The 20,380-nt window shown below is 33.0% G+C and overlaps 1 protein-coding gene across 5 annotated transcripts in view; it reads left to right on the top strand.

The window, feature by feature from the left end:
* DPP10 (dipeptidyl peptidase like 10) overlaps positions 1-20,380 on the top strand; it is an 830,517-nt gene that overhangs the window by 685,237 nt on the left and 124,900 nt on the right. For all 5 annotated transcript variants that reach the window (XM_087435067.1, XM_087435066.1, XM_087435064.1 and 2 more), the window contains 2 exons: positions 4,243-4,295; positions 4,396-4,477. In XM_087435067.1, coding sequence (XP_087291193.1) covers positions 4,243-4,295; positions 4,396-4,477 — 135 coding nt within the window. The remainder of the gene's footprint in view (positions 1-4,242; positions 4,296-4,395; positions 4,478-20,380) is intronic.

Below are 20,380 nucleotides of genomic sequence, written 5' to 3'. Positions count from 1 at the left end.
ACCTTGACTGGATCAAGAGCTCCTTGGGGACAGGGATCATGTTTATTACGATCTTTGCATTTGGCAAGGTACTTAACTTATGAGCTTGAACACGATTAGTATTCAATAAATGTTTATAAAACGAGAGATAGACAATATATAGGAGTAAGTAAAAATTGTCAATTGATTCTCTTTTGTATTTTATCCTATTTTAAAAATAATTTTTATTATCTCAATTTTTTTAAATGGTACTTGTTGCAGTGCCTGTGTCAAAGATGTTGCTTAACAGACATTTGATCAATGAATGGATGTAGCTAGTTTTCATTTACAGAGCATGAATGCCATCATTCTGGATAACTTCTATAGTTTTCTTGTGTTCCAGTTCTGGCAGACCTTAAATATGCCTGCTTTTTCTTTCTTCCAGTAATATCTCATGCTCTGTCTGTGTGACTAGTACAGTCGAACTTCATTATTTGTAGATTCTGGATTTACAAGTTTGCCTACTTTCTAAAATTTAGTTGTAACCTTAAAATCTATACTCACTGCTCCTTCTCAGTCATGCACAGACGAGTACAGAGCAGCAGAACAGTTGAGTTCCTGGTGTACACTTTCCCGGCTAAGATCAAACAAAGCGACACTCTGCCTTCTTGTTTCAGCTTTCGTGTTGTAAATTAGTGTCCTTATCATGATCCTTTTAGCACTATGTTTTTCACGTTTGTGCTTTTTCTTGATGGTTTTGCTCTTTAAAATGCCTCCCAAGCATAGTGCTGAAAAGGCTGTCTCGTGTTCCTAGGTGCGAGAAGGCTGTGATGTGCTTTGCAGGGAAAGTACACATGTTAGATAAGCTTCGTTCAGGCATGAGTTATAATGCTGTTGGCCGTGAGCTCAATGTTAATGAATCAACAATATTAAATATTAAATATAATGTATTCAAAAAGAAACACATATGAAACAAGGTTATATATTGATCAGTTGATGGAGACGTTGTGACTGGAGACTCACAGGAACCTAATCCTGTATTCCTCCTAGGAGCAATGGTTCAGTATTTGCTAATTCAGTATTTATAATGACTTTATGTAACATAACTATAGCAAGTAATGAGAATTGATTATACCAGTCTTGGTAATCAACGTTTAATAATCAACCTCTTTTTGGGATTCCCAAAATAATGTAGAGATGATGAGGATCAGATTGGGTTGCAGGATCTTATGATGCTCTCTGTACCTCCCAATACCTTTTGACATCATGGGATTGAGTGATTGGACATCTCAAGACCCGCTTCCAGGAGTAAGCTTGGATCAAGTTTTATACAGTGTAGCTCAGTTTTGCCCCACTCCCACTACCTTGGCCATAACTATTCATACTCTGTAACAAGCAGTGGAACATCATTTGCAAGGATGGGATGAATATGTAACTTTTGACTGTGAAATGTTTTTTTCCCCAAGGATCTCATCAGATGCTCAGTTTGACTCTCATTATGCAGCAGCCAATCATTACAGGAAAAAGACTATTCAGCCTTAGGGACATGAAACCAGACCTACCTAGGCAATGTAGAAGAGGATCCTAAGATAAAAGGAAATGAGAAATATTAAAGCAGAATAAAAATGCTACTCAGGGAAAGAGAGAGAGAGAGAGAGAGAGAGAGAGAGAGATACAGATTAACACAGAGTGAATTTAGACCAGTCTACCTTAATACAGATGTTCAGTAAAGCTAAATCCAATTCTCATTGAAAAATCCCCCTTTTAAAATCTCTGCAACACTATGTAAACACACAAAGAGAAACCTCTACCTCTAACCCTGTTCAAGATACCTCCTACCCAGTACTCTTTATGTTCTGTTGTGGGCATAGAATGCTATTTTAATTATGGAAAGTTACAAAACAAGAAATATTTGAGATCTGCTGGGAGTTCACGCGCGCTCACACACACGCAAACACACACACACACACATCAAAGGACAATGGATTTAGAGGAAAGAGTGCTAAGCTAGGAAAAAGAGCTAGATTCTAATTATCTGTAGATGGCAAACTGCTGGCTCTGTAGGACACCTATAGATGAGGAAGAAGCCCTCTAACTTGTCACTTCAGCCTGCCACGGGTTTGAGGCACGTCAAGGTTAACTCATTATTGTGGTCTTCCACTTCAACACACCAGGTGAGAGAAGCAAATGCTTTATCAAGCTAAGAACTAAAAAAACAGAAAGTGGATTTCTATATCCCCCTTTCCAAATCACACCATTTGGAGGACATCTAAGTTCTTTGGTTTATAGACTGAGAAGAGCCAGCAACTTCTATAACAAATATTATAGAAAGAGAACAAAGTTCAATGCTTATATCTGGCTTTGTCTCAGTGGTTGTTTTGGCCTGCTTTGACCAAAAGAGTAATGCACAGGAACTCTTTCTCTAAAGATGGATGTAAGCCTAGAAGTCAGGTACAGTGTGTTAGGTGATTAACAGATGGAAAGAATAATCTCCTTTTACCCATAACATCATTGACACATTCGTCTGCTTTGAAGACCAAGTGCTCACTTGGCAGTTTCCTTTGGCAACAGAACTTTCTGAGATAAAAAAGAAAAATGTTTATAGAAGTGATCACATTTCTCACCTCTTTGTCAGTTAGAGTAGTAAATTCAAGCTTTAAAATTTGTAGTCAAATATGGAATTTTGTAGAATAAAATGTGAATACTAAAATAGACACCAGGAAAAATTATTTTTGCTTCTATATCTCTATAGTGAAGGCAATCTCTGATTTAATTGTTATTCCAAAAGGAATGGGAGAATAAAGCTGCATTGTAAAACACAATACTATAACAAATGGGGAAAGGATTGTAATTTCAATACAAAGAGAGAACGCTAGTATTGCTTTACCAAATATGTGGCTAATCATGTTTAATTGAAGCTGTTATTGCAGTGAGAAGAAATAACAAGTTGACTTCTAGGGAGTTTTAATTGACAGTATTATAATATTTGTATAATGTACATCCACTACAGGAATAAAAGAAACTTTATAATTGCATACTGAAAAATGAAAATATCAATATATGTTCTGTAAATCCCAGAAATAATATTATAACTTATTATAGCTAGAAAGAGAATTTTTTTCACTATATCCACATAGCTTAGAGTAAAATAATTTTCACTGAAATATAACATACTCATCATCTTTTTCCCTAAACCATCTTTTGCAGTTTTCCTCAGTTCTTCTATATTCCACTATTTCATTGTCTCTACCTAGTAAGAACCAAATTATAGAGATTTTTTTGCATTATCCACTGTGGTCCTATGTTTGGGATTTAATGTCACCCTGTCACGGGTGCTGTGATCCTTGGGAAGACGGCCTTTAGACAGAAACAGAGTTCTTTATAAGATAGTACTAAAATCTCTTGAAGATCACATACTTGCAACCAACTATGTAATATATGGTTTTCAACTATTACTATGGATGAGTAGAGAGTGTTATCTTTCTTTGTCTCCACCAACAAACACTTCAAGCTGCAAGAGTTTTTCCCCATCAAAATCATTACTCAACAAATATCTGTGATGTGTTGCATCCAAACGCGACACTGTACTAGGTAATGTGGAGGATGCAAAGGTCATACTCATCTGGACCTGACGACATTCTGGTGGGAAAAGGAGACATATAGTTAAAATATTTATATAGCTCATACTACAGGGTGAGAAGAGTCCTAAGAATCAAAGAGTAAACTGCGAGAGAGGTGGATTTCAATTGAGAGGATGAATATGAGCTTTATTCAGAAGCTGTATTAGAAAGAGGGAAAATTTCCACCTGAGTTACGGTAAGATGTCCTAGGAAAATAACACAGAAGAAGTTCAGGATATACAAGGGAAATTCATCTGTGACTGAAATATAGACTAGGTAAAGGGAAGTAGTGGATGATAAGGGTGGAAAAGCATGTAGACCCAAAATACCAAAATTCTGGAACACTGAAGCAGTTTAAACTTTATTTTATAGGCAATGAGGAATCACTGAAAACTGTGAACTAGAAATCAATATAGTACAATTATACTAAGTATAGAGTGGATTGAAGAAGGCATGGGATTGAGGGTGGAAGAAGAGTTAGGAGGGTATTCCAGTAAGGCTCAGAGAAGATAATAAACTCCAGGACTGGAATATTTCACATTTTAATTTTTCTCTAAAACCAATTCTCGGATTTCCTGGATTTTGTCAAGAACATATATACACATTAAGATACAGCCTGTATTCCAAACTAGAGTTGATGACTCTTCTTTTTTTTAAATTTCAGATTTTTCATTATTCGTATACTGCTTCATATGTGATTTACAACATACACACTAGGTAAGTTCTTTGATTTTCTGGTTTTCATGAGCAATTGTTGAACTAAATTGTTGGTGTAGATGTCAATTTGTTCATGTAAAAATATTTACCTTTTTTCAAGGGAAGTTTGGGAGTTAAATCCTCCAGAAGTAGAGGACTCCGTCTTGCAGTATGCAGCCTGGGGAGTCCAAGGGCAGCAGCTGGTAAGGACAGACATTGATGGGCACCAAGTACTCTCCACCATGGCCCTATGGAACATGTTTACGGAAACTACTTTGTTCTAAAAATTGCCCTATTATACTTGATATTTTTAAATTTAACTCTATATCTTTTATTTGGTATTCTAACTGAAGAATGTGTCCAATAATACTAGTATTATAAATTAATTAAAACACAAAACAAGTTTATAGAGTAATGTATGATTAAACTGCTAGTTAATAATGAAAGCTTGAAGAGATCCAAGAATACTAGGACCTAGTTTTGTGAAATTTCCATTACATAATAATGTCGCTTGTCATGCAAAACTCAAAAAACAGACTATGCATTTTTAAAGCATTGTTCAGGGTAAAAATTTAAGACAGAAGTTTACACTTGACAATATTCTCTTAAGAGGATTTTTCATCATATTTTGAAATTATCACAAGCTCAAAAAGAGAATTATTGATATATAAAAGAAGTTTGAGCAACACTATGCTCTTGTACATGTCTCATGGTGCCCATATAAGGACTTCAAGGGAATACTGCTCAGGAAGAGGTACTGCTTGCTCATATGACATGTGCGTGATGAAACGTTGTAAGCATTGCCAAATGGATTTCTAAATTGTTTGTGTTTATACTCCTACCAGCAACATTGTGAGAGTTCCCTTTGTTCCATAGCATCACCAACACCTAATTTTTCCAGATTATCATATTACTTGTTAATAATGACATTATTACTTCCATTTCAATTTTTATACTTTCTATTTTATTAAAATCTTCTTACCCTAGCTACCTGACGAATGTATGTAGGTATGATGTGGGGTCTATTGTGGGAATATTTTAAAAAACTTATTCTATTATGGCTATAAGATTAAGTTTTACATTTGAATTAGTATTGGTAATCTGTACATTTCTAAAAATCCATCTTACTTAAATTTCCAATTTTTAGCATGATATTGTAATAACTTAAAAAGTATTCTTTTAATCTTGGCATTTGTTGTATTTTTCTTCCTTCCTAATATTATTTGTAAGTACTTTCTCTCTTTTTTCCTGATCAATTTTGTTTGATATTTGTAAATTTCACATTTGTCTCCTCAAAAAGCCAAATTTTAAATTTATTTGATACTTTCTATAATAATATTAGTGTTTTATTTTTCTTTTCTAATATAAATACTGAAGACTATATATTTTTCTCTAAATTTTGCTTAAACTTCATTCAACAAATTTGATGGTAATATTTTAATAGAATTTAATTTGAATTTTTTTTTCAATTTTTATTGTATGTTCTTATTTCAGGTGGGTTATTTTGGTATTTGTTTTTAAATTTGTAAAAATATGGAATTGGCTTTAAAACTAATTTGTAGAGTTCAAAAACAAATGTTTGTAATAGTGACTTTGAAATTGATAAGACTTGTTTATGGCTTAATATAAACTTTTATAAATGTTTTGCATGTGATAGGCACAGTGTTCTACATGTGTCCTTTAGATCAGCCTTAATAATTATATTTTGAAGATTTTTATTTCTTCTAGTGATGATGCGTATGTGATCTTTTTCTTTAGAGTTCTGTCAGTTTTGAATTGAATTGAAATTGAAATTCTTGAAACTCTTCTCAATATGTTTACCCTATTTACCTATAATAATTCTGATTGACCAACCCTAACTCTAACTCTTAACAGAATCCTTTAACAGAAGTTAGAATCCTCTAGATGTTTTTTTTAAATTAGAATTGCTGCTTCAACAACAGCTGGATGGGCTGAGGTGTGTCTCTTATTTCCCATGGACCTCAAGTTCCTCAGATATAAAATAGAAATATCTCTACTATTCTTTCATTATGATAATTAATTTGGGAAGTATAAATATTTCCCTTAAGAAGGAGCATAAAATTATTATTTTTATTTCATTTTGTAAATCTAAGAAATACTTTCATAAGCTGATTGATGAAATAAGGAAGTAGTACTAGATATTTCATATCACAAGAAGGATGTAGAATAATATACTGTTACTAAACAGTGCTTCTTTTCACTGGAAAAACTTCTGGACCCTGAAATATTCTGGAAGTGAATACACCTGAGATAAGGTCTTTGCCAGTGGTTGGTCAAGTGACCCTGGCCAAGGCATTTTTCCTTTTGGTACTTCATTTTCATCATCAGTAACATGAGGGCATTTGACTCTGCTTATTGGCCTCATTTATATAATATATTATATTATATTTTTTTAAATATTGAAATTATTTTAAAATTTTTATTTTCAAAATGATTGGGACAGAGAAGAAGGGAGAACATGAAAGGATTAAAGGAAAAACTACTTATAATATAGAAAAGATTCAAGAGTAAAATAAATTCTTATCCCTGGTCTTTAATTCTCCACATGTTTAACATGGTTTTATGGACTCAGACAAAACAGACATTGAGAAAACAAAGGTTTACCCAGAAATATTGAAAGAAGTGTATACAAAGTTGCCAGACATTAGACGTGAAGCTGCTTAAACATCTTTATGGTTGTGTTTCACAAAGAAATCTGACGTAATACCCTGTTTTCACTGCCATATCCGCACTAACTGGTTGAATAGTTGATTAAATAATTATGACGAAAACAAGACAGTGATTTAAAATGAAAAAATAAGGCAATGGTTCAGATACTATAGATTATAAATGATATGTTTGCCTTTATCATATGTATATTTAGAGAAATTTTAAAATGGTGTATTTAATATACTTATGTAGGACTGTGTCTAGATCCATTGCATTATGATATTCCTGAAGATTGACAGCAGAAGCTGCATAGGATATGCTAGATATTAAGATGGCAGGTTTGGTTCAGAGAAGGCACCAGTCAATGTGTCCACGGACAGTGGTGAGTGGGCACCAAGAGGTGGGCGGGTGCTCTAGCCTACCTGTTTCACTCTGATGCTGTCGACAGGACAGCTAGTCCATTGGGGCAGAGGCAAATTGGAAACACACAAAATTCCAGAACCCGGAAACCCGAGATAACTTCATGTTTATGACACTAGAGAGTGCTCAAGAAAATCTTTAAAACTTTGGTTGGTTTTAAATGACATTCTTATTCTTCAAGCTTGAGAGGAACCTACACCTATGCCAAAATAATAGTTTAATACACTCAAGGAAGTAGTATCAGTTGCTTGCATTTTCTTTAATGATTCCTATTTGCTATTGATTTCCTGTTTTTCAATATATTTTAGAAAATTATAAAAATACTTAAAGTTTACAAAAATCATAAGTCCTCTCACAGCAGTCATTTTGCAGGTGATTGAATCCTGAATCCACTACTTACTAGCTTTTGACCTTGAGTATATTATTTAGTCTCTATGTGCCTAAATTTCCTTATCTTTAAAGTGGCGACAATAGCAGTACTTTACTAATAGTGCTATTCTGGTGTTTAATGTATAAATATAAAGCACTTTGAAAAGTATTTGGCATATAGTATTTTAGGGTGTTAATTTTTATTATTTTAAAAAAGATTTTAAAAAGCCTGAATTTTAATTTCAGTTTTGGGAAGAACTAATCCTAAATTCTTTGTAATCGCATTTTCCAAAGTCCTTTGGGAAAGTTTTGGGGTAAATTCCATATTTTTCAAGGTTATCTTTTGTGTGCCTGTAAACATAAATTCAATATAAATTAAGCACACTTCTTTACGAATGGCTAATGGTCCATTTTATGTGAATATGACAGGCTTTATCCATATTTGAAGCCATCAGCAAAGTCAGCAATATGATTTTATTAGAGATGAGTCATTACAATACTTTAATTAGTTTTGCATTACATTGATTAAAGAGTCCTGTAGCGTTTACAAACTAAGGACAATTAATTTCTCGTCCTTAATTTTCAGTTTCTAATTTTATTTGCTGTAAAAGATCCCTGGCTGTAGAGAAGAGAGGTAAGAGATTGACATAATTTCTGGGTAAAGAGGGTTGAATTAGAACACAAAGAATGGAGAATGTTTCAGTAACACTAGGTGCGGGGGAAGGTGATTTGGATGTGGCAAACTGTGGGAAAAATCTCTGACACGATACAACATGCATTATTTAGAGAAGGTGGTGAGTGGACCACTTTAGCTGTGGTAAATGTATTATAAAAAGACACAGTGGGTCCTAAAACAGGAAAAATATATTAGTAATTGAATTGAAAAGGCTTCTGGTTTAAGATGGTATGTCTTTTTTCTTTTTAAAATTAACTTTGTCATATAAAAGTAAAAATCACTCGTAGGACATATTGAAAATTCATATAGTTATATAAATTCATATATAAAAAATAAAATATACTCATCTATAATTCTACCACAAGAATTAAAAGATTTTGAAAATCAGATGAAGAAGTTGGAGCTTGAGAAGGGAAAAACATTTCACTGATTACAACATGATATCTAGAATCAGAAAAACCTCAGCTCAAGCCCAGATTCTTTTTTTGTTTTGTGACTTAGGGAAGGCTGACAGCTCTAAGCTTAAGTATATTGAAGATGAAAGAAAATCATAACTACTCCCAGTTTTGTTTGAGGTTTAAATGAGATAGGGCATATACACAAGTCAAGATTCTCCAGAAAACAGAACCAATAGTGTATGTATGTATATATGTGTGTTCTCTCTCTCTCTCTCTCTCTCTCTCGAGAGAGAGAGAGAGAGAGAGAGAGAGAGAGAGAGCGCGGGAGATTTTGAGGAATTGGCTCATGCAATTATGGGGACAGTCTAGCAGGCTGGAAACTCAGATAGGAGTTAATGTTGCAATCTTGAGCTACAGTCTTGGGGCAGAAGTCATTCTTCTTCGGGAAACCTGTTTTTGTTGTTAAGGAATTTACCTGATTTGATAAGGACCACCCACATTATTCTTTACTTAAAATCAACTGATTATAAATGTCAGTTGCATCTGCAAACTACTTTCATGACAAGATTAGTTTTAAATCAAATAGTCAGGCACCATAACCTAGCCAAATTAACACACAAATTAACCATCACAGCATAGTAAGCATTCAATAAGTGATAGCTATTGATTTGATTTCCACTTGTCTTTTCCTATAATAACATACTTAATTCAGTCTCATCATCTTTCACTAAATATTTTTGCAGCTTATTTTCTAAATGAATATTAGAAATTGCAAGACAATTGCTAATGAATATTAGAAGTATCCAATTCCTAGCCACTCTAATCCATCCACTGTCTGCAGAGACGTGTAAAAAATACAGATCCTTAACTGCTCTCACAAGGTTATGAAATGTCATTGAAGTGACACACAATGTCATTGATGTGACACACAAGATGTGACTGAAGTGACACATCATCTAGCTCCTGCCACTCCATTGCAGAGTAGAAGCACAGATTTTTCTCTACTTGAACCAAACTCTTTGCAATTTCCAGAGAGTGACACGCTGCTCCTTTGCCTCTGAGTCTTCCCCTTTGTATACCCAGTCATTGTTTTCTCTTCCTCATAACTTTTTGTCACATACTTTCCGTCCTCTTCTCTAATAGTTTATTCCCAACATTTCTTCCTGTTAACTGAATTGCTTACCTCTTAGGATTCTAACATTCTTCTATTTTATCTCAAATTATTGGGTGTTTTATATTATTTATTTACATTGCTATCCTCCGCCACTGACCTACAGTCATTTCCACAGCAGGCAGAAAACAGAATATGCTAAACATCTCTGTCTCTCTCTTTCTGTCTTTCCCTCCTCTTCCCCTCCTCCTCCTCTTCCTCTCACTTCCTTTTTCTTCATAAAACTCATTTTACCACAAGGAAAAATGTAAGTTTAATAAATATCTGGATGCATTGAGAAATTAATGAAAGGCTGTTATTTCTGACCATAATTAGATACCAAAGAAGATTTTGAGGATGGCATAATATGAAAAAGAAATCATGGATGTAAAGACAGATATGGTAGGGGAGTTCATGATAGACTGCAAGCAATTGAGTCTAGAGGCAGAGAGCTAGGTGTAGAGGCTATTATTATAATCTAGAAATGAATTGATAAATAATATATGTAAGAGATAAATCATTTTAAACAGATCTAAAATTTGATTGCAGTCCAACAATAAAAATTATCTTATAAATACTCATGCAAGTAAATTAAATAATGCAAATATTATATCAATGTATTTCTGCAATCTTTTTAATAAACAATCTCATTTTAGACTCATTTTTAAACCATTTTATTGAGTACAAATAAAAGACTCATACATAAAAATGGCTGTACTTTGCATTACGTACAAAAGACTGTACATATTTAATGTATAAAACTTGATGAGGTAGAGATAAGTACACCTGTGAAAACATCATCACATTCAATGCTGTAAACATATCCATTACCTCCAAAAGTTTCATACTGACCTCTTTATTTTTGTGTAATAAGAATACTTAACATAAGATACACTTCTTCTTTGATATTGCTAATTTTTTTTCAGTCTATTCAGATCAAAATAAAATCACTATACCCATCCTTCCAGTGGCATAAAGCTTTAAAAATATCCAGTGTTTAACTTCTCACAATCTAGGTGGTTGGAGAAATCACTTTTCTACATTTTATTATGTATATTTTCAAGAAAATGTAACATTTAGGTAATTCTCCAAATACAAATAAAATTATCAAATTTTCCTATCACTTGCATTTTTACTCTAACTAGAGATTTACCTTAAAACTGTATTAAAATCTTAAATGATTAGCAATTTACTTTAAAATTGTATTAAAATCTCAAGTGATTAGGTACAATATCTCTAGGAAGTTTTCAATTTCCTTAAAGCAATTGCTTACATTTTCGTTAACGGAAATTTTGAACAATTTCTTTGACTTTTCCAACATGACCTTAGTCCTTGTTGGTCTAAGGTAGATGTTTTAAGGTAGCATTTTTGAAACATGTTGAAATCTCATTTCCTGCTAAAAATCAATATGACTTTGCTTCACATTCCATTAAGTATCCATATTTTTTCAGTATAAAAGAAATTAATTATCTTTGATATATTCAAGAAAAATATTATAAACATATGCAAAAGTAAGATATGCATATACTGATACACATGCCACATACACTCACACACACACAGTTACACACATACACACATAGTCACATACACCACACACTCACACCCTGCTGATGGTGTCATGAACATTTTGGGATGAAAGCCTTGGGCTTAGAGTCCTAGCACACCAGAGGTGTCAAGAAGTACATAAAGAAAAGGGGCCAGTATAAGTCAAGTTCTAGTTCAAGTCAGTTCTTCAGTGTAGTGTGTGTGGCGCTCGTTTCTAGCTAGTACGTTGGTGCAGGAAAACCGCTAGGGAGTGACGCCAGGAAATTTACACCGTTAGATCCTCAAGTGCTTGAAGTGATGACTGTTTCCCACGTAAATATATTTTTTTTTTATCTCATTCATCTTCATTAATGGAGAGAATTGGAAACAGGTTACCTTTTCATTTCATCTGTAACAAAATCTAATGTTTGTGTTTTAGTTCCAGAAAATAAAAGCAATCTCTCTTACTACATTCTAGTACTAGGCACACTTAAGGTCTAATGGGTCTCACTTCAAATTTGACATCAGGAAAATCAATATCAAGAAGCTCATATAATTTCTTTATTTAATATTTAGACTGGAAATACCTGATGAACCATAATAGGATAACCATGTTTGGGTTTAACAAAAACATTTTTAAAATATTTCAACCATTTTGACTGATAAATTTGCAATGTATTCAAGTATATATTTACATTAATATGTTATGTATGCAAATGTGACAGAAAATAAAATCTCACGTAAATAGAATACTATAACAGTGTACATATATATATGTCGAGAAGAAAAAAAAACATGTAATTACAATGTACAATTTAAAGGAAAATTAATTTGCATTGCTGTGTGAAAATCACCCACACATCAGGTAAGCACTCCCATAAACCCCTTAGTGTCTTGTAATTATTTAAATAGCATATTTGCAAATTTTCTACCTAATTTCAGAGATTTTCAAAAGAAATAGAAAATGAAATTCTGATCCTTTAGAAGCGCACGTTTCAGATTATTTCCCTTCACTTAAGGGTTGCATATTTCAATGTAAGGAGAAAACTAAGAAACTTGCAGACTGTTAGCTATACTTATATTGCTTTTCAAGTGTTTGCACTGGCCTTGTTATAAGTCACTTGGTAAATAAGTGTTGACTTGATCTTGCTGACTGCCTTGGACTATAAACTTTCCAAAGGCAGGAGCTCGAATTCTGTAATCCTCACAGCATTTATAACTGCATACTGAGATATGGGGGTAGCAGGCATGGGTTTTCCCTTGAAAGTAACAACAGACGAGCTGCTCAGGAAAGATGTTGCAACCTATGCCAGCATGTGAAGGTGGAAGATATTTAGATGCTGACAGTTTCTAGCTCAGGTCAGCCCCAGAGATTTAGAGAGTGAGTAGAAATATTGCCAGGCTTATATCCAAAAAAAGAAAGAAATCCATCAATCCACTGTACGCTATTTGAGAAAACCTTTTACCTATACTATGTTTGTGATGTTTTATTCAACATTTAGAAAAATCAAATGGAAATTAATACCTTATCATAAAAAGTACCAATATTAATGATGGGACATCTGATTTACTTATCTATTTTGGGGGGAGGGGATAGTCTTTATCATTATTTAAAATGTTTCAATTGGTTTATCCAGAATGAATGATACAATGTTATAGATGTTCTAACTATGTGTTATGAACATGTTACTCATTAGGGATATAAAAGGCTCAATCTCTGTATTCTACGAACTCATAGAAAATAGAGTTAAAGGTGAGGATACCCACCTCTTAGAACACCTAAAATAGGAGGATAGGAGGATCCTAACATGTACCTCGCCTTGCAGGGGGATCTCTCTCTGAGGTGACGGGACAGTTTCCTGGAGGATGTGACCTGTAAACTGAGTTTTGGAGTTACATATCGGGGCAAGATGTGGACCTTCATTTAAAGACATCCCTCTGGACTATAAGGAAGTTCTCAATATGAAAAGAAATAGAATAGACTTATATGGAATCACATGCTTTAATCTTTTTGTTTATATTTTTAATAACAGAAAACTATAACTTAGATATTACTTCCAAATGTGAAAAGATAAAAAGAATCAACTAAACCAGGAATATAAAATGTCAGCAGATTTATATTAGAAAGAATAACCATTATTTCCTAGTTCTAATAAAAACTCATTATATTTTTTAACTTATATTTACACAATTTTGAGTTATTTAGTAATAATGAGTAAATGCAACTATATCTTTTTTCCCGTTTGTTCGTTTTCCAACATAAATAGCAATTTCTGTGGTACTTCTTGTCTCATGTTACTCCTAAGGTTAAATTAAGCAATAAATTGTGGAGTAAAAGCCATCAGGGTCCCAGGATTGCAGATTTTTAACTACAAATCTAGGTCATGCATAATCCAATGTACTGAACACTTTGGACAGTTCCTGCTAAGCAAACCATTTGAATCGAATAACAACGTAAATGATAATCAGTGAAAGTTCCTAAATATTAGACTCGTTCTGTTTCCTTGTTACTAAGCTTTTGCCTATCAATTATTCTTACTTTTGACCATACAGGGTTTTCTTACAGTGATGTCAAGTCATATTTCATCAGCAGTCTAAATAAAAACTTAAAAAATAAGACATAATGTTTATTGCAAGATGTGAACCATCCTACACAATCCCTGAGGTAAAAAGATCCCAATTAGGAAAAGTTCAGCATTTTAGTGATTTACTGTGTTTTATTAAATGGCATGAAGAGAACGCCCTGAGGGTAACTGTGGTCTGCATTAATGTCAAGATTCTTCATGTCAGAAATAACTCCAGACATCCTTCAGACAGTGTGGTAGAGGAGCTCTCCCCTTGATCTCTTTCTTAAGAACAACAGAGAAAATGAAAATGTGAAAAGAAACTATCTTTTATGATACTATTAATCAACCACAGCCTAAACTGTAATCTCTAAGGAACATGAAGTAGTAATTCCCTGGAGCCAAGAAAAGATAGAAAACAATATGTACTTTAGCAGAATTGGGGAAACATAGGGAAATAGACAAATTGACAATTTTAGCTGGTAATTTCAACACTTGTCTTACAGTAAAAGATTGAAGGAGTAGATAGAAAATCAGTAAGGATATAAAAGATTTGATCAACATAATCAACCAATGTAATTGACATTTATAGAACGCTATACCTGACAATTACAGAATACATGGCATATTAAGTACCCACTGGGCCATAAAACAAGTCTCAATAAGTATAAAAGAATGGGAACCATACAGAGTATGTTCTTGGACCACAAAGGAATTAAATTAGAAATCAAAAACAAACATAAATTACACACACACATATAAACACACACACATGCACATTTTTATTGGACTAAGAATATATCCAATAAGAAATATTGTATTATATACCTAGCAATTCCAAATGTAGAATTTATCCTATAGATATATTACACATGTGGCTAAAGACATATAAAAAGAAAATTCATTGGAATATTATTTATAATTTAAAAAGCAAAATAAAAGAAGAGAAACAACGTAAATAAATCATCATTATGAGACTAGAAAAGTAAATCAGAGTGCATAAAATAATAAAATATTAAGAAGCCATTAAAATTAATATGATTCTTCTACATGTGCAGATATGCAATGCCTTCCGGCAATAATAGTTCATGTCATCAATCAGTATGCTCTCATTATAGTAATAATCAAAACAGCAACTACATATATATATAATTTAAATGTTTCCAGAATTCACAAGACACTGTTAGGAGTAGTTGTCCCCCGGGAGAGAACAGATTTGAGAGAGATTTTTCATATTACCTAATTTAATAATTTTTCACGAGCATGTCTTATATTTTAAATAAAATATATTTAAAAAATCATCATAAATAACAAACAAAAGTTTAAAAGACAAAATTGATTACTTGTAACGCAGCATGTGGAAGCCGAAGTACCCCAGGACCTTCCAAAATGGAGAAAAGGCGACCAGTTTATGTATATAAATATATACACATCTTGTTCTCTGACGTATGTGTCAGCAATGGTCATATAAAATGGCATGAAATTTTACCTGTGCTACAAAAGTGAAACATAATCAGGGACAAAGATGGGGAGGGAATATATTAAAGTAAAAATAATTGCTGATTTAGAGTAGTAGGATAATTGGTAATTTAGTCTTTAAAAAAATTTGATGTTATTATATTGTTTGAATGATAGAAGAGGAGTTATAGTTTGAGAAGGAACAAGGGACATAAAGAATTACATATTTAAAGCTAAATAGAAAATAACCATGGCTCAGAACTTCACTTCTACTTGTTATAAAAAAGTTGCTGATATTGAAGATGAATGTTAAAAAATCTTGGTCAGTATCTTGTTTGTTTCTAATATGCTGCTATATGTAAAGTAGAATGAAGATAATTATATTAAAAATTGGTACCTGAAACTTTATTCATTCAAAATAATCCTAATAATTGCATTTTATGTCCCAGAAGTAAACTAGAACATGGGCTGAACATACCTAAGTTCCGCTGTTTATTTAAGAGTAAAAAAACTCATTCACTAATTTCTTATGTTATCCAAATTCAATGTCTTCCAAAAGAACTTTCCCTTGGAAAACTTATGCCATCTTCTAACCAGTTTTATGTCTCTAAAAAAGTCCTATCCTATTCCCAGAATCATAATGACATATATCTACTGATATATCAGATCGTAAGCGGATTCTTAGAACTCAAGTTATCCTCAGATTTAAACCACTATCACTTTTTGAAATTATGCCATTTGCCTGATATCAAGAAATTCAATTTGAAAAAGAAAAAGAAGATTACACCAGGATAATAAATCTCATACTAGAAAATAACCTTCCACTTCCAGGGCATTCTGTGATTAAAAAAAAACTTTGACTAAATTTGAATAAATGGTTTCTCAACTCTGATACGGAAGAGTCAACTGCTAACAAAGCAGTCTTCATGCAAATTCAGCTATAAACTCTGGGCAAAATATTTTAAAAAACAAAAACAAACAAAACTACCTAAGGATTCTGGAGCCTGAACAAAAGCAGGTGGATTATGGGAGAGAGTAAAAATTAGTGGTAAAGTGACCAGCAAGGGGTGAGTCCTCCATTTTGTTTTTTGTTTGGTTGAGCGTTTTTCCCTAAGGGCTGCTGTATTTGAGACGGAGGTGGATGTGTAGGAAACTGAATCTCTGAAAGGAAAACTCACTGTCTTTCAGACAGGAGCAAGAAGAAGAGCACCTGGTTGACCATGACTGCCAGAGAGTGCGGGGGCAACCCTGAGAGAGTCAGAGAAGAAGTATAATCAGTTGTCTGAATAAATTCAGCCGAGTCTCAGACTGAACCTGAACTACAGATGCTTGAGTTTTCAAGCAAGGTCTTTAACGTTGCTATTCTGTCTTTCTTGAGAGTCAGGAAAATAAATGCATGAAGGAATGAAAAGATAGGATATATCACATAGAAATATATGTATATCCAACTAGCTCCAGCTTTCCATTTATCTATTTAGTTATCTATCCTATATATAGATAGATATACACACGCTATACACACTATATTTTATATATGTATATGCAAAAATAATAAAAAGAACAAAATGGACATTTTTAGAATTGCAAAACAATATCTAAAATAAAAAGTAACTGGATGAGATTCAGAGCAGAATGGAAATGACAAAGCAGTCATTGATACACAGATCCATACATATCATTCACTTTGAAAAAATAGTGAGAAAGTTAAAAAAAGAAAAAAATAGAGCCCCTTGGACTAGTAGGAAAACTGAAAAAAATCTAATATTATGGTAACTGGAATTTTAAAAGGAGAGGAGAAAATGGGACAGGAAAAATATTTGAAGAAATGATAGCCAGAAATTCTAAAATTTAATAAAAGACATATGTCTACATATTCAAGATGTTCTGTGACACCCCTTCCCCCCCTCCAAAAAAACAGTGAGTTCCAGGAGAATCACTCCTGAGCACATATTAGTCAAACTGTTGAAAACTAACGATAAAGATAAAATGTTGAGGCTGCCAGAGAAACACCATAACATATTACATACAAAGGGACAACAATTAGAATGCCTACAGACTTCTTGTCAGAAACCATGGAGAATCAAGGTGAAATAAAGACAATTTCAGATAAAAGAAAAATAAAGAAATTTGTCTCCACCAAACCCATGCTATAAGAAATACTCTTCAGTCTGAAGGAAAATGATCCCAGAGGAAAACTCAGATCTTCACGAAGGAAAAAAGAACATTAGAAATGTTAAATATATGCGTAAACACCAAGCATTAAATTTTCTCTTAATTTCTGTGTAAAACATACTGCTATTAAAAGCAAAAGTGATAATATGGCTTTCAGGGCTTATAATGTAGTTATGTGTGGTGCTATTGACAACTCTAACAATAAAAATAGTGGAGTACGAGAACTGTACATTTACAACATTTCTATATTTTACATGAGCATATTAACTTTCTTAATGATAACATATAAGGCACTTCAAGTTATCAGATGACTAATAAAAATCAAATTGTTAAATAATTTTAGAATTTAAGGGTATATAGTGGTTTATTTTCATCAGTGAAACAAGAGGTGGAATGATGCATTCATAAAAATGTTTATTTTTTAACATTTTGTTCCTAATACATTTGAAAAGTTGAAACAAGTCATTCTGAAAGTGCCTCCTAAATGATTAATGATATATAATTATTTTAACTTTTTTCTAGAACATTGTAAACTTCTGAGATTTTGGTTCTTTTTAGTCTTATTTCTAAACCTAAGATGTATTCTCTTGGTAGCTGATCCAGTTTTAATCATACAGTTAATAAAATATTTATTAAGTATTCAGTTTTCCTGGTAGCATATATTACTCCCAAAGGTCATGACCTTCAAGAATTTAGTTAGTAAAATGTGGAAAATATTTTCTGTAAAAAAAAATAGGCACTTGAGTTTTAAAGAATAATGTTTATTTTTAAAATCTGCTATGTGTTAGTCACTCTAGAGAATTCAGTTAGAGTGAAATTAAAGAACTACTGAGACATTTAAAATCTAGAAGCAGAAGGGGATAATTAAAGAAATACTTTGGGCAAACTTGCAACGGATATAGCACAATAACATGCACATAAGGCTAATTGAATGCATATTTTTTTTAGGGGAGGGTAGTGGGTTTGTTTTCTTGAATCATGGTTTCTTGAGTTGAGGTTTGAATGTGATATGTGTCTGTTTGCAGGAAATAAAAAGAGACTTTACAAAAGAAAAACATTACTTGCAAAGACTTTTGGGGAAGATTTGATATATTTATGCTGGATGTTTGGCTTGTTATATCAAAGAATCTAAAAGATGAAAAACAATGAGGGATACTCTAGGACAGAATGGGGTTGGCTTGATTGGCCTGGAATGCTATGCGGGGTAAATATTTGATGGAATTGTAAACTGAGAGTCAGTCTGGATTCTTATGCATTTCAAATGGAGTTTAAGATTACTCCAGCAGGTGTATGTAGGATGTAAGATGAATTTGTCCCAGTGGGGGAAGATGGAGTGGTATGGAATCCACTGAAGTGACAAGCCCACTAATAAAGATTGAAATGCTAACCCGTTACACTTATGGGTCTGAAAAAAAAGCTGCATAGGTTGTAAATAGTATGGATAAGAATTATTTCTGTGGCTTTTTATTAAAACATGGGCATGTGAGGAGGCCCCAAAAATAACAAGGATGAGAGTTAACTTCTTATGTATGACTCTAAAGCAATAAGAAAATGGTGGATCCAGGGGGAAAAGGATGGAAAGCTGACAGGTGAAGCCAGTCTGGAAAAAGGCTTCCCTATTAAGTATCATGTATTTGAGTAGACATACACTTAAAGTAAAGATAATGTGTAAATATGGATCAGTTGATTTGAGAGATCCTCACCCCTGTTTTTAAGGAAAATATGAAAATATTGCTCTAAGTTGATCACATTAGTTCCAGTTAATCCTTAATATTTAATTCTTCAAGAAGTGTTTCGTTATTGCTACTGAACGTTACTGACATAGGGTTGACCCACACCTTGGGGAAGTGTTATGCAATTTGACAGCTGTGGAAATAATTGGTCCTTAAGGATGCATATAATGATCCATAAACCAGTTCCTATGTTTTAAGCGATAGGACCTATTTTAAAATGCATTTATGAAAGTTTTTCTTAAAGTATTTGGCCTGCAAGCTGTTCTGATTTAAAAAATGTCGTGGTCAAATGATTTAGGAAATGCAATATAATATCATGGATATCAATGATTCACGATGAAATTAGCAAAAGCTTTGAAGAATCCTGAATTTACAAAAAAGAAAGAAAGAAAGAAACTCTCTAATTTTGTTTAATTCAGTATTTCTTAGTTGTTTTACCGTAGAACAAAGGTCAGTGAACTTTTCCTGAATGGGGCCAGATAGTTAATATTGTTGGTTTTGCAGGACAAGAGGCAAAATTGAGGGTATTATGTAGGCACTTATATAACAAGACAAAACAAATTGCCACAAAATTTTATTGAGGTAATTCAAAATAAAATAATAATTAAGTACACTGTTTTGTAATACATGCCTACTAAAGAGAAGAATGAAATTATGATTTGTGGGAAAACTTTTTACTTAATTGAGTTTCCAAGTAAGTGTTCCCTCTCATCAAATGGATTACACATGTTGGTCTGCAAAAACCATTCTTAGCTCGTGGGCCATACGATAACAGGGGCAAACTAGACTTTGCTCATTCACCACAGTTTGTTAAGCCTTGCCCTAGAACATGGAACTCTTTTTTTCATATAATGCCCCCCTATTACTAGAACTAGTGTTTTAGAATATCACTTCTCTACGTTGAAGAGCCAGAGAACGGTAAAGCTGATTGGCATGACTCATATGACAAGGATTTTTTATAATGAGGTG

Source organism: Ceratotherium simum, chromosome 9 (assembly GCF_057802395.1).
Source record: "Ceratotherium simum simum isolate JZ-2026a chromosome 9, ASM5780239v1, whole genome shotgun sequence".
Classification (NCBI taxonomy): domain Eukaryota; kingdom Metazoa; phylum Chordata; class Mammalia; order Perissodactyla; family Rhinocerotidae; genus Ceratotherium; species Ceratotherium simum.
This window is presented reverse-complemented; position numbering and strand designations above follow the sequence as displayed.